The following is a 14969-nucleotide window of genomic DNA, read 5'->3' as shown; positions in this document are numbered from 1 at the left end:
CTTTTAAGTCACTAAGCTATGTTTAGCTCAGGCTTTCAAAGAGCATCTTTCCAAGCCGGTGGTGTGTTTTTTACTGAAAAGAAAACTAAGCAGCAAGCTCTTAACGTACAGAAAGATGGTTTCACCCTTTGGGACAAGCTGTATCCCCTGTGGTACTGAACACCATCCTGACTGGAGGGGTGTTACTATCTTGTGCAGGATGGTCGGTGAAAGCATTTGGAAGATTTTGGAAACCCACAGCAACAAAACCAACAGTGTTTTGAAAGTCCTAAAGCCTGACTGTACCTATCAGGTGAAAATCCAAGTGCAGTGTCTCAGCCGAGTCTACAACACCAATGACTTCATCACTCTGCGGGCACCTGAAGGATGTAAGCAGACCTGCATGGCTCATACCAGTGACCTGGTGCGTGCCGCTTGGGCTTAGAAAGGAGATACCGTGGAGGTATCCCTGTTAGGAACAAAAGGAGCCTTTCCACAGGCCTGGGAATTGTACTGGACTGGGAAAAACGGCTGCAGGTTCCCTGCCTAGAGTGGGTGCTGCACTGAGTCACCAACCTGCTCTCTTTCGTCCCCGTGACTTAGGGGTTTAGTACCACTGGGAAGCCCATCTCAATTCACAGTGCAGTGCTGAGCCTGTGGGGCTGTTTGGTACCACACACAGGGAGCGAGATCTGTCCAGCTGCGGAGTGGAGGGCAGGCGAGGAAAGGGATGCAGGATAAAACAAAGAGCTTAACAAAATCCTGGCTCCACCACAGTTACAAAAAAGGCATCATTGCTCCAGAGGGACATGAAAGGGACTTGGACCACCACTGCAGGAATAAAACATCTTCCATGAGCCGGGATTGCTTGGCCATCCCTGCTTTGTCCCGGCCTTTCAGGGGGACCCTGCTTTTCCCCATGTGATCTGGACACACAGCTGCGACTGTCACTAACACCTCTGTTTCTCTCCCTAGTACCAGATGCTCCCTTTAACCTTCAGCTGTCCCTGAAAAAAGAAGCTGAGGGTGTGGTGACAGGCTGCTGGAGTCCCCCCGTGAACGCCCATGGCCTCATACGGGAATTCATCGTGAGTCCTGCTGCCCAGCGGGGCTGGTCGGCGGTGGGATGGGGAAGGCTGCTGGGGGCTCACAGCAGCGCGGGCTGGCCTGGTGGAGCACAGCTATCTCTGCAGTGGCAGGTGGGCCAGGAACAGGACATTTTGTAGAGGAAATCTGCTGAGGGCATTGGGCATGTTGGGAGAAGAAGTGCTGCAGGGCTGTAGGTAGCGACACAGTTCTCAGGTTCACAGTTTCATTTCTGGCTCCCTTTCTAAGCTTTTGTAGTTCTTTCTCCTGACATTTTGACACAGAGGGACCTGTCACCCTGTAGTATTGTTGACTGTGGAGCCTTATCCCTTGTTTTGGTGCTTCTAGGTGGAATACAGCAGGAGTGGATCCAAGGAGTGGTCATCCCTTAGAACCACCAAGAACTACACTGAGATCAAGAACTTACAGGTCAACACGTTATACACAGTTAGAGTGAGTATTTTCAAAGCTTTACCTCTGCATGCTCTCATTACTTTTCACTAAATGGTCTAAGTCCTTCACAGTCAAGTACTTGTTTAAAGTATGTTGTTAAAATCCTGCTCCTTTAATGGCAGGGGGCTTGGCATTTGCGCTGTGAATGTATATAGTTTCAGGGCCTGAATTAAGGCCCTTGATTTGCTCCTTCTCCCAGAAGACGAGGCTGTATTATGAAATCTGCACTACTAATTGCCCATTCCAATGTCACTGCAATTGTACTGGATCTGGGCCAGAGATAAATTTGGTCCTTACTGTATCACTGGGAAAAGGAGCAGATCTGCCTGTGGGGAATGTATGCACATGGGAGAAGCTGGGTAACGACAGACAAAAGTAATAAGAATAAGAGATGCCAGTCTGCACAGTGAGCCCTGAGAAATATATACTCTGCCACATCGTCCATCCGCCCTGTGCTGAGCGAGCATGGGTTCTTGGGGGAGGTCACTGGGATAAATGCCCCTCACCGTGCCCCATGAATCAGTGTTATTCTCACAGCTGGTTGGAGCAAGTCTTTCCTTCCATGATATTCCTTCCCATACTAATCCGTTCCCAAATAAATCTTTGGAACTAGATTCAGCACTCACATGGACTTCACCGGCATGGTTCTTGCCTACACTATGGCAAATAAGAGTCCAGAGCTCCTTATCTTGATGGACTTTTCATAAAGATCTCATGAGAGAGTGGTTATCTGCAAAGAGGGTGCACCTCCCTCCCCTTAGATTCCTTTAATTGACTTAAAGTAGTCTGCTTTATCTCTGTAATAAGCATTTTATTGCCAAGTAATTAAGCTATTGCTTGCTTCAAAGTCCTTTTCCCATGAGCTCCACCACATCCATAACCTTGCTCTGACCTCATTCTCTGTTTGCATTATACAATTTTGGTGGTGTACATTTATTCTTATTAACTAACCTTCTTCTTTGAAAAGGTTGCTGCTGTAACTAGTCGAGGAGTGGGAAATTGGAGTGATTCCAAATCCATAACCACCATAAAAGGCAAAGGTAAGTGTTGTTGTTTCAGTCAACTCAGACAACATAACAAAAAGGCAGAATATAAGCCTGAAGTGTTAGCAGCAGCATGCATAGCCATCTCCTCACCCTTTATTCTTCCCTGTTGAGTGTTTTGCACTATTTAACAAGTTTGCTGTACCATTTCCCTTAACTTGAGCTGCCTCAAAGTTCAGTGGCAAGTCTGAACGGGTTGCTGCGTCTTCCTCTGAACTCTGTGGCACGTAGGGTGGATGTATGGCTCTGGAAGTGGACGAGAAGCCTGTCCAGAAGGTGCCCCTCTCTCCTAGACTGCAGATGGGTTCCCTCTGACTTGTGTAGGCTAGATCCTACCTTCAGGCAGGCAAGACGCATTACCACTAACTCCTTCACTGTTGCTGGCTGAAAGGATGGTTGCTCATTCTTCCCCCTCTTAGCTTATGCTTATGATGGTTTCTGCATCTCATGTAGTTTAGACCACCTAAAGACGGCTAAGGCTCCTAGGAACTATCACAGCCTTACAGTCTGACAGTAGATAAATTCAAACACGGCAGTAAATCATTTCCCTCCAAACTGTTTTTTTAGAAAAGCCTTTTGAACTTACTTGTTTTCATGCCAAGTTTTTCTTCCAAAGCTATATTCTGATGTCAGAATTGTCTGCTAATTTGTTAGATAAAAGTGCATGCTCACTATGTTGACAAAGGAAGGAAGGAAAACACCATGCTACTAAAATTGCAGGATTCAGATAAAATGAAGTACGTGAGTACCTGATGGTTAGAACAACAGAGATAGAAGAAACTATAATAGCTTTCACTTCAGGTTTTGCATGAGTGTTTGGCAGCTGTCCCCATCGATAGTTCCTGACCTCCCTCACCAGTTCCTCGGAAGGCCAGAAGCCATTAATTGGGATATGAGCTTGTCCCACTGAGTTCAGAAGGACAATACCTGTGCCCAGACCCCTGTGCTCCCAGCCTGTGCTGAGCAAGGCACAGGTAAAGCAGCTTTTAAGTGATTGACTGAAAAAAATGGTGGAGGTACAGCAGGGCTTTCTCTGAGGCACACGGGAGACAGGCAAGGTTGGGGCTGGAAAGATGGGCAAATTCCTGGTCTGAGAGCTGGTTGTCACAACAGAAGCTTGTATTTTACCTGTCCCCTCTCAATAAGAATTTGTATTTCTTTGTGCTGTGGTAACAGCTCTTTCTCTCTCTCCTTCCAGTCATTCCTCCACCTGTCATACGCATTGAGAGCTATGGCGAGGACTCCATAAGTTTCAGCCTAAAAATGACTACTAATATCAAGGTAACATTTTTACCATTACTTTGAACCTAAAATAAAGAAAAGAAGCCTTTCATTGGGTAAATGGTAGATACTGGATGGGATAAGCTGTTGCCTATTTAATTTATTGCAATAATTTTTAAAAACTCCTTATTTCATGCCAAATAATTTCTTACTTTTCATAAACAACTCCAGCTCTCTTAATTAGGATGGAAAATACCACACAAAGGCTTTCAGCAGTGAGTCTTTCACTGCATGCAAAACCAGCTGAACTGATAGTTTGTATTGTGTGCCCTTGCTGTTTGACAGGTCAGCGGTTACGTTGTGAACATCTACTGGACATTTGATACACACAGGCAGGAAAAAAGGACTCTGATCATAGAAGGAGAAAAGTCCATCCAAAAAGGTAAATTCTGCGCAAAGTGTAAAATTCTGCTTTAGTCAACATTGAATGGAAGGCTTTGGTGAAGGCGATAGGATTTTTTTTTCTTTTTTCCTTTTTTGCAACTAGTAGTTTCTGTTTAGGAAAGAGTAAATCTGGAGAGGACAAACCAGCAAACCCTTGGCCTCTGTTTTTAGGGCTTGGAGATTTCAAGCAGATTTATCCCCTAGAGCTGCACTGGCTTTTTCTCATCACAGGGGATTTTGTTTGTGGTTCCTTATCTACTCCACAAAATGTCAACAATTTCTTGAGTTCTTGTGTATGGTACCTGTCCATATTATATTTCTGGTTTGGAAAAATCTCTGGTGTGCTCAGTCTAGATATGGGAAAGCATCCAGACACAGAAAAGCACAGGCTAGGTTGGATACCAGAGTCCCAGGTGCTTCTGTATAAAGGAGACTACTCAAAATTAATGAAGACACAAACCAAGAGAGGCAGGCTCCTGTCTAAGACTGTTTGATGACGATGGCCGTTCCCTAGTGCTCTCTCCCTGCCGCCGTTGCAGTGCTTTGCCTCACCTAATAGTACATGTTTCTCTTCTTGCTTAGTGGCAAATTTGACAGCACACACACCCTATGAAATCTCTGCTTGGGCGAAGACGGAGCTGGGTGACAGCCCTCTGTCTTTTGTACATGTTGTGACCAGTGGGACAAGACCTGCATCGCCAAGTCTCAAAGCCAAGGCCGTCAACCAGACTGCAGTGGAATGCAGCTGGACTGGACCGAGGAATGTCGTAAGGCACCGACTCTCCTTCCTCACCAGCCAGGATGGGGTCTAGCTCAGAGCCTTAAAACACAAGCAAAATCTTAAATCAGGATTATTTGTTGGGATTGAATTCCCAGGGCCTGAAAATTTTATGCTTACAAGAACAGGGCAGGCACCTGCTGCCCCTTAACCAGAAGCAAAGCAAGCCGCCTTCTCTATTTGTTCAGCTGCTGATTCAGTGAAGTGGCTGTAATACAGATAGCATGATGCAGTGGTCTTTCAATTGACGGCTGTGTTATCAGAGCTGAGCCCAGGATTTTAGGGTGGGGAGTGCAGAGGCAAGTGGGCAGAGTGAACCTGACCTTGGGCAAGAGGAAGTGCCCAGGAGAAAGAGGGTCTTTGATTCGTGTCCCTAAAAAATGACAGCCAGTGAAAGTTTGGATGGATGCTCTGGGCTGTGCCAGACTCTGTACCGACCCTGTTGTGCTCTTCCCCTGCAGGTCTATGGCATCTTCTATGCCACGTCCTTCCTAGAGCTGTACAGGAGCCCATACAACACCACCACAACCTCCCACAACATCACCGTGCTCGTGCAGCGGGACGAGCAGTACCTGTTCCTGGTAGGCTGCTTTTCTGTTCCCATTCCTACCTGCTTGCTACCGAAATGTGAAGGCACCGTCTTAACTGCTGTGTTATCCCTTCAAGGTCCGTGTGATGTCTCCCTACCAAGGGCCACCATCCGACTACGTTGTGGTGAAGATGATCCCTGACAACCGGCTCCCCCCTCGGCACCTCCACTCAGTACACACCGGGAAAACGTTCGCCGTTATTAAGTGGGAATCGCCCTACGACTCACCTGACCAGGACATGGTAACACCTCACATCACTTTCTCCTCTCCCTTTGCACACAAAACCTTGGCTCACAGATAGATCCCTGCCCTGCTGCTCATGGAGAACTGAGCCTGAGATCAGGTCTAGCCTCCATCTAAATAGTCATCGCCAAGATGCTGACGCCTTGGAGACCTGCATGCCCTCTCTTTCTGTTACTGGCCATTAGCTCAGGCCTGTCATGTACATGCTGCATTTAAAAGGAGTCGGGTCTGGGATATCTGCTGCTGAATCTGAAAGCAAACTTGAGCATGTGCTAAAACACCTTTCTGGCTTCAGCTCTGCCCTGGAGTCTGGGCTGGCCGGTGCCGGAACACAGCCCCCAGGTCAGCAGGACAGGTGTCGGGCCAGCCAGGCTGCGGGCGCCGCTTCCCCCTCCAGCTGCGCCGGCACAGCCCCAACAAAGCCCGGTTCTGTTTTCTGGCATGCTGGCATACAGTCAGGTCTCGCTCCATTGAAGGCGAGTCATTTTCTCAGCAAGCTTTCCACTCCTATTCTGGTCCAGAGACTTTAACAGCAAAGGTTTAAAGGTATAAGTCTTCCTGGAAAACTGGAAAGTTTGAGAGGGCAAGAGTTTGCACTGCATCCTTGTGATTCATTAAGGAATACAACCTGAGATTTTCCTCCTGCCCTCACCTGTTCCAGTAACTGCATTTTCTATATCTGTAAACACTGATCTCTGACAGGGATCCAACAAGTCCAGCAAGAGGCTTGAAATCTTACTTCCCAGGCTTTCTGTCGAGCACAGGCATGGCTTAATGCAAATTTAGCCCCCCCTCGTCAAATAGCCTACCATTGTATGAGATTGCTAGCAAGTCTGCAGGAAAATAAGATCTTTCACTGTGTGTGCCTTTCCTCCCTCTCCAGTTATATGCTGTCGCGGTTAAAGATTTGGTAAGAAAAACAGATAAAATCTACAAAGTGAAAACTCGCAACAGCACGGTGGAGTACACCATTAAGAAACTTGAACCGGGAGGCAAATACCATGTGATCGTTCAACTGGGAAACATGAGCAAAGAATCCAGCATGAAGATCAACACAGGTAAAGGAAAGAGTACCACTGGGTGGGTGCCAGGGCGAGTCCCTGCAGCACTGTCCACTAGCAGGAATCCAGTGCCTGTCGCACACACCATCCGTCCCACCCCTGCGCTAGGTGGAGGCTGCAGCAGTGTTTCTGCATCGCTTAGTCCTCTCCCACAGCCAAAGCCCAATTCTAAGAGGCCTCCCTGCAGCTCCCAGCGGAGGCAGTTAAACCCCTGAGCGGCAGCAGCAGAGAAGAAGCCCCTCAAACGATAGCTGCGGAGTTTTTCTCCTGCCTAGATGGAGATGGAAAGGCACCTGGCTGGCTGCGCAGACACCATGAAGCACCATTACAGTCCTACCATAAAAACCCACTGAAAAACTCCTACCAGATTACATGCCGCAGTACCCTCTCCTGCAGTACAGCCCTTTTCTAAGCAGAGTATTGTGCTGATGCCTAAAAACCCACTACATTGCAGAAGTGACCCCACTGCTGTTTTTCAGCCAAAGGAAGTGTCACCAATGTTAAACCTAACCTGCCTGCCATTTTTTCTCATTTGCAGTTCCACTGTCTGCACCAGACGCCTTAAAAATTATAACAGAAAATGACCATATTCTGCTTTTTTGGAAGAGCCTGGCATTAAAGGAAAGCAATTTCAATGAAAGCCGGGTAAGTTGTGTTGGCTCTCCTTCCTACAGGCAGTGTTTCAGAAAAACCTAGAGCAGAGTCACTGCAGGGCTCCTTTCACAGACTCCTTATAATACACTCTGCTCCTCTAAGTGTCCTTGATGAGCCCTTTCTGTATCTCCAGTTTGTATCACCACTAAGGCACTAAAGCAGGTAGATCCAATTGGTCACCTTTTAGGAACAGAATTGTCCTCTTGGAGAAGGTTAACTGTCACACATGTGAAAGGACTGGGGTTAGGACACTGCCCCATGGTGCCAGGAGGCACATCGGTAGCATGTAAGAATTGCCATTGTTTAGACTTTGATAGAAAATCTGTGACATGTTCTCTGTCAGGTAGCAAACTGCCAAAAAAGCCATCGCTGTTACTGGACTCTCTGGTTTGTGTGGTCACTAAGAACAGCGTGAACCTGAACCAGACAGACGGAAATCTTTTCTCCTGCCTGACCTGGCCAAGGTCAGTGCACGCCGACAGGGATGCCCGAAGGAGGCTCCGCGTGGCTGTCTCCCGGCTGGCAGCCCAATGCATTTCATCACAGCTCCATGCAGGAGGGAAAACAAGTTTCAAAGCCCATCAGAAGGAGCATGCCTGACCTCTGCAGCTGAGTGATTTGGGGTTTGTGTCTTTGTTTTCACAACTTTCAGGGTTATGAGATTCACATGTTTGACAGCTTGATGAACATCACGGCTTATCTTGGGAACACCACTGAAAACTTCTTCAGAGTCTCCAACCTGAAGATAGGCCACAACTATTCATTCAGCGTGCAGGCCAGGTGCCTGTACAGCGGGCAGATGTGTGGCGAGCCGGCCACGCTTCTCTATGATGAGCTAGGAACTGGTAAGCCCCTGGCACTTTCCCTATCCTCCTTAACAGACTAGGGAAAGCCTCACAAACTCACTAGAGAAACGTGTTGTCGGTTGCAAATGGTTCTTCTCTCTCTCCCTCCCTCATCTTAGGTGAAGACTCTTCTGTGGAAGAAAACAGTAGATCCACAGATGTGGCTGCCATCGTGGTACCAGTGCTATTCCTGCTGCTGGTGACCCTCGGGATCAGCTTCGTGGTGCTGTACATGAGGCACAGACGGCTGCAGAACAGCTTCACTGCCTTTGCCAACAGCCACTACAGCTCCCGCCTGGGCTCAGCCATATTCTCCTCGGGAGATGATTTAGGTATGTAGCCCTCGCTTTCGCACAGTGTCATTTCAGGACAGGATTAAGGACATTAAATCAGTGCAAGACCTAACTTCTCTATCGTGCTTTGGGCCACCTTTGGCATAAATATCTCTATGGATTTGATCTTGACCTAAGAGTACAAAGCTGGCCCTGGCTAAATGATTTTAGCAACTTCACTTAAACCACTCTCTCTCTAATGCAAATCCATTAAAACCTGAATATAACAGATACAACAGTCAACTACAGCACAGGCAAGGCTGCAATACATACTGGTTTTGAGGGCTGCGTTGTGGCCACCTTCATTAGCCTGTTTAGTCGTGCCCCATGAACCGCTGAGGGCGGCATAACAGCACTTTGGGTTTGTTTTTCAGGAGATGAGGATGACGAAGCCCCAATGATAACTGGATTTTCAGATGATGTTCCCATGGTCATCGCATGAAGCATATTTCTGACTGTAAAAACCAAATGGTGTAAATATTTTATTTGATAAAAATAGTTGATTGTTTATTTTAAAAATGCACTTTGAGTTGCAATATGTTATTTTTATATGGGCCAAAAAAAGTTTTAAAAATACACTTTGTAGTAATCGACTGTGAATTGCAGACTAGGTTGGTTTAGTAACAAATTGCTTTGATTTAACATTAATTTAGTCTTACAAGGCTATGCTTGCTGGGCATGCTTTTAAGTCTGTGAGATATTTTCCGTTGACTAAATTGGCTACTCGTTTTATTTTTCTAAGACAAGAATAAATTTATTTTAAAAAAATTCAGGAGATTATATATGTAGAGAGAGATAAGTAATATAGTCCCTGAAAGTTTTGCTTTTACTTTTAAAAAAATCCTTTGGACTTTGTTTTATATGGAAGTATTTTTGTTGTGTTAATTTATTGGGAAATCTGCTTGAGAACAGATTTCCAAAGCCGTCAGACATTGTACACATTATTGTGTAGAACGTGTGCCACTTTATCTTGCAAGACAGTACTATCTTGGCATCCCCATCATTGTTCTTGCCATGATAATAAAAATCCTTATTTTTACATATTTCCCCCCTTATTAAAGACCCAGTCTTTCAGCAATCTCAAAGCCTGGGATACTGCAGCATCTACTTTACGTATGAGTTCAGCTTTGTGCTGCCATACCTACAAGCATCCCTGTGATGTCGTGCTGCCAAGGGTCACACAACCCCTTGCACATGGGTGCAACACCCCACAGACCGTTCGCAGGAGGGTTTCTGGGGCTTTGCCTGCAGCACAGAGGTTTCCCCTGGGCAGCAGCGCTGCAGCATCCTTTGGCAGCGCTGTGCAAGCAGCCAGGCTTTGCAGACCCTCACTTTCAGGTATGCAGTAACAACACACCGTACCCTCCCACCTCTGCCCAACCCCCTTCGGAGGGCACCTGCGCTTACTGAGATGTTGCCCCTGCCCATCACGTGTGGCGCAATTAATCTGTAGTTCATGTCAGTAACATCACTGGAAAAAGTCGCCACTACCTGAAGTTAAAGCGCATGCCATAAAACACACTTCCCAGCTGGTCAGGACACCTTTCCTCCGTGGAGCTTCTCTAAGATGCAGCATGTCGGTGGACAGGAGGGGGAGCCTCCACTGTGCACAACTAGGAACCGGCTTCCCATACGGATTTTCCAGTCATACATTGCAGTAATTGCTGAACATCTACGTTCATTTGGTTTACAGCAGGGATTTGACCCTCCTTCAATAGCATTTCCTAAAAGCAGCTGTAGTTGCACCTTCAGCTTTAGAAGTAACACATATGTATACACATATATATATTATTTTCCCGTAACTAGTCATCTCACATTTCCAGAAGATATACTACTGGCTACAGAGGTAACAGTAGAAATGTCTGGTTAGCACTGTCGAGCTTTTTTTGTGATAGTGAAATGTGAATCTCACCACGAATCCAACTACTTGCCAACCCAAGAGCAATGACACGAGTGGATGTTCACGGGTCACGCCTGTCCGTGCTCTATGTATGCAAAACTTCACAGCAGTAAGATACAGCACGCTGTCTTGTCACACTGTTTTTTTTTTATTTAAGCCAAAAGTATTTTTGCTGTGTAAATTAAGTTATAATTGCAGTCTTCCTACAGATGAGATGAGAGGCCAACTATGTTTTGATACACGACTGATCCATTTAATTTCACATACAGAAAATGTATAAAAAAGTTAAAGTTCTGTAAGGTTTGATACTCTAGAAATACTAACTCTATTTTCAATTACTGGTGTTATCATTCCTGGTGGCAGGTTTTTTTCCCCCAAAGCTGGGACCAAGCTATAATCAGATTTTTATAAGTAGCAGCAAGCTTGCAGAGTTAAAATATTTTTACCTTGTTAGTGGGTCAGGTGTGGTTTGGGAGTAAAAATTTTGAGTAAATCAACCCAGCATATATAGCTCACTTTGCCTAGAATTACAGCTACATAGAGAGACCAGAATCTGATCAGAGGCTAAACTATTCTAAAGATATAAATCAAAAGATTTTATACAGGAAAGAAAGCTAAAAGCACAGATAAAGAGTATTGAACCCCTTCCTTATTAAGCAAATATATCTGGCACAGGTAACTGAAAACTGCAGTATAGTATCCCAGAAGCTGGTACCTCTCTGGTGAGAATTACTATTGGTTAAATACTGCTGATTTACTCCCCCCCAAGGTAAATTCTGCTCCAGTAAGGCGAGTAGAATTTAGCCCATCTCTACCTGGAAGACAAGATACCAAGGGGCACCCTTGTAACCACTTTATATTCTGCAGAAATCCCTTGGTTGCTTGCTTTCAAGCATCGGCTGGGGGACAGGTTACTTCTGGCCACTCTGAAAGGCTCCTTTGTATCCGTGACTCAGCCGCACTCGTGTGGAGCTCAGTCTATTGCCAGCAAAGCATGTGGTTGTAATGCTGCGCTCACAAGCAACACTCTTGGTTACCTGTGCCCCACTAACGAAACTCGGGCAGAACAGCCCTCTGCGCTCTGCCTGCAGTCACCCCTGCATGCACAGGGGCCTGGGGGCACTGCAGCAGCCAGGCTTTGTGCAAAGCTGACCTCACCTTACGTGCACCACACTGTAACAAAGAGGCATGCCCTGCCCCCCCAGACTTCCCCTTCATTGCAAAAATCGCCACTGTGCTCTCAGCAAAGCAACTTCACAGGGCTAGTGTATTTTATATACAGATAGAGAAGTCTAAGCCCCAGGCAGGGAGTGAGCAGGACAGATGCAGTTCTGGGTAAATTGTATATTTTTATGAATTTTTGAAGCACGGAATCTTGTTCACAGAGATGTATAGGGGGTGGGAGGGTTCTGCTGTAAATATGGTACAGGGATGTGGATGCATATTTTGTTCTGGTTCTGTTTCAGTAGCCTTACGCAATGTGACATGACTCCTGACTTTTGGGAGGTGACTTGGGGTTACCTCATATGAGCCCAGGGAAATGTTTGGATCCATAAGGAAAAAAGGGGGTATGGGAAGTACCCGGGTTAGGAGGAAGTCTTTCCAGTTAATTTGTGCTTGCATCCATTTCAGATTTTGCTGCAGATGCCTGCTGGTACTCTTAAGTCCATTTGAACAAGACTGGAGTTGCACGCTAAAATCTGGTGGGGTTTTGGACAGTGAGATTTGTTTTACTTTGGCTTGGGTTTTTCCACAGTTTTTTTGGGGTGAGGGTTTTGATTATTACAAGAAAGGACAAGGAGGTACCATTTTCTAGGCTCGAGGTCTGAACACCCATTCAAGGTCAAAACAGCAATCCTTTCAGGCTGAATAAATCACATCAGTCAGTCTGTCGGCTGCCGCCTCTGTGCAATGGCTGCGGCGAGCTGCTTGCCCCAGCTCCCGCCGTGACCTGCAGAAGCCACCACCTCCACAGAGCCCAGCACCACTGTGGGCACCAGGGGCCAGCCGGAGCACAAGTTCACAACGCCTCTGCCGCTCGGCCGGCAGCCCGTACCCCGGGTACACACTGAGAGGAGTTTCGGAGAGGGGCGAAGCATGTCACGTTGACCGCAGGGGACAACTCCGCATGCAGATATTTAATCTGCGGAAGAGCTGGCGTGCTGTAGGTTCACGCCCTGGCTAACCCTGCCGTAACTTGTTCCATGTGCTCCCACCTTGACATGGTTGCAGATTCAGTGCTGGGAGAAGGCTGTTTTCCTTGGACAGAGATCAAGTTACATACAGATCTATAGGAGCCGCATACCCAGCCAGAAAGGGGAGGAGAGAGCATATGAGCGTGAGGGAGCACGTGCCGTGACAGTGGCTACCAACATCCACACAGTCATCTTTTGGCCTCATGACCAAAGGACCTTTGTGTTTGCAGGTCATCTTGGTCGCTGGTTTCTAGAAATCCTGGCAGAAGTGACTGGAAATCTCCTGTCTGGGTGGGGAGGGACTTGCCTTGCCCAGACGACCGACGGGGCAGGAGTATTCACTCACCCCGTTTCTAGAGTCACCAAAAGCAGACCCAGCTCACATTAGCCACCAGGGCAACCTCACCTGAGCCAGCGACTCTCCCTGCACAGTATGCCCTTTCCTCACAGGGCGGGTTTCAGCCTGAGGATCTGCGTGCTTGAAATCTCTTAGCCAGGACACTAGTATGACAAATCTCACTGATTCGCTGGTGGAAATGTAAAATTGTTCAGGAAAGGCCAAAAGAACTTTTTCCAAAAGAACTTTCAAGTCAACTTCAAATGGACTTCAGAAGGGAAATGGTGCAATTGACTTAGTTACTTCTTAGACCCAGAGAGCATCTTCATTACTGGAACTAGCTGTAACATTTGTGATTAATCCTTCAAAATGTGCAGCAGTCTACAAGCATCCAGTCTCTAATGAGTTTTGTTTAGAGGTAGTGTCAACTTCTAATCTGGTTCCTTAAGTGAAGCTTAGTACTATACCATTTGAATTGCTACTCTGTGTCTTTTTTTTTTTTTTTTTTTCCATTCACTGAATTCTGCTGTGTATTATTGCACAATTTTGAAGGAATTTTTGTCTGTCAATTTTTCCCACTTAATGATAATAATAAAAATGGACTGGATAAACAAGATGATTTCTAGTTTCCAGAATTATTATCTAGCCTCTGTGTCTAGTGCAATAAAAATGAGAGTTTTTCTGAACCATATTTGATTTTTGTTTTACATTAGAAGGACGCATGGTATAACCTAACAGGATGATCAGAAACAGAAAAATTGAGCTTTCTGCAGAAGGAGCAGCAGAGCCCTACTGAAAAGGTACCACTAACCATTCAATCAGTCACTTATCTGGCTAGTCCTCAGCCCCTTCCTCCAGGGCCAGCACCAGCCAGTAAGCAACACCCTCAGACACCAGACATTTCAGGTCTTTCCGAGCTTCACCTCCATGTTTGCAGGACAACATCTCCAGTGCTAAGCCTGGCTCGCTGCTCACATCGTGCATTATTCCCCTGGTTAAAATCCATTTTCACAACAATCCCATCCCCGTGCCGTGTGGTGCGTTTGTACTGTTTGGCTGCTGCTGTTTGAAACCCTGTGTGTGCAAGTACAACCTAACACTTGAGCTGCTGAAAGCAAGCGGAATTACTACTCACAGAAAGAGGTAATGAGCAAACAGCAGTCTCTTCACACATACCTCATTTTTTAGCCTACATAATTGGAAAGGCAACGTGAGCTTGGTGGACATAATTGAGGCATGTGAGCATCTTAAGTGTTGCACTTCATTAATGTTTAGCTTAAGGCAACATTAACGAACAGCGATTCCTTCCTCCCTGTTGCCCCCTTCTTCATGAATGAAACTGATTTTTCCCTATTGTTGCTAAATAGATTGCTCCCCCAGGAGGTACAAAAAGTTACACCTCATTCCCATGCACCTACTTTCTGTTAAAGTAGTCAACGTGACTTCTAAGCTTCAGTGCTGTCACTGAGAAAATCTTGACAGTGTAAAAGCCTGACAGAAAAGGGATCTGTTCATGCCTCCCCTCCTAACAAAACTTGCAGATTTTTATGGATAGGAAAGATTTTCCCCCTAATCATTTACTGCCTTCACCAGAACTGTGTTTATCCGCTTACCTTGTGATGCACTGAAGAAATACTGGCCTGAGAGCCTGAACAACCCAGCCTCTCCTGCCCACGGTCCCACTCACAAACCATTCCCTGGGCTGCCCATGAACTTCTTACAGGAGGACCCACTGACCCTCACCTGATCCTCATCTTCAGACCCATTAAGGGGAGAGCAGCCAGAAAGTCACAGGTGCAGACTAAACC

The 14969-nt window shown here is 46.3% G+C and overlaps 1 protein-coding gene across 3 annotated transcripts in view; it reads left to right on the top strand.

The window, feature by feature from the left end:
• SORL1 (sortilin related receptor 1) overlaps positions 1–13777 on the top strand; it is a 53403-nt gene extending 39626 nt beyond the window's left edge. For 2 of the 3 annotated variants that reach the window (XM_055819300.1, XM_055819299.1), the window contains exons 35-48: positions 199–368; positions 955–1067; positions 1414–1518; positions 2486–2558; positions 3760–3842; positions 4128–4224; positions 4809–4993; positions 5466–5585; positions 5671–5835; positions 6721–6895; positions 7437–7543; positions 8205–8397; positions 8517–8729; positions 9104–13777. In XM_055819300.1, the coding sequence (XP_055675275.1) occupies positions 199–368; positions 955–1067; positions 1414–1518; positions 2486–2558; positions 3760–3842; positions 4128–4224; positions 4809–4993; positions 5466–5585; positions 5671–5835; positions 6721–6895; positions 7437–7543; positions 8205–8397; positions 8517–8729; positions 9104–9171 (1867 nt within the window). In that variant the 3' untranslated portion in view covers positions 9172–13777. The remainder of the gene's footprint in view (positions 1–198; positions 369–954; positions 1068–1413; positions 1519–2485; positions 2559–3759; positions 3843–4127; positions 4225–4808; positions 4994–5465; positions 5586–5670; positions 5836–6720; positions 6896–7436; positions 7544–8204; positions 8398–8516; positions 8730–9103) is intronic. The other variant, XM_055819301.1, reaches the window with a different exon arrangement.
• Positions 13778–14969: the final 1192 nt, after the last annotated feature.

This window comes from Falco peregrinus, chromosome 15 (genome assembly GCF_023634155.1).
Source record: "Falco peregrinus isolate bFalPer1 chromosome 15, bFalPer1.pri, whole genome shotgun sequence".
Lineage (NCBI taxonomy): Eukaryota > Metazoa > Chordata > Aves > Falconiformes > Falconidae > Falco > Falco peregrinus.
Note: the sequence above shows the minus strand (reverse complement) of the source record. Positions and strands in the feature narration are given on the sequence as shown.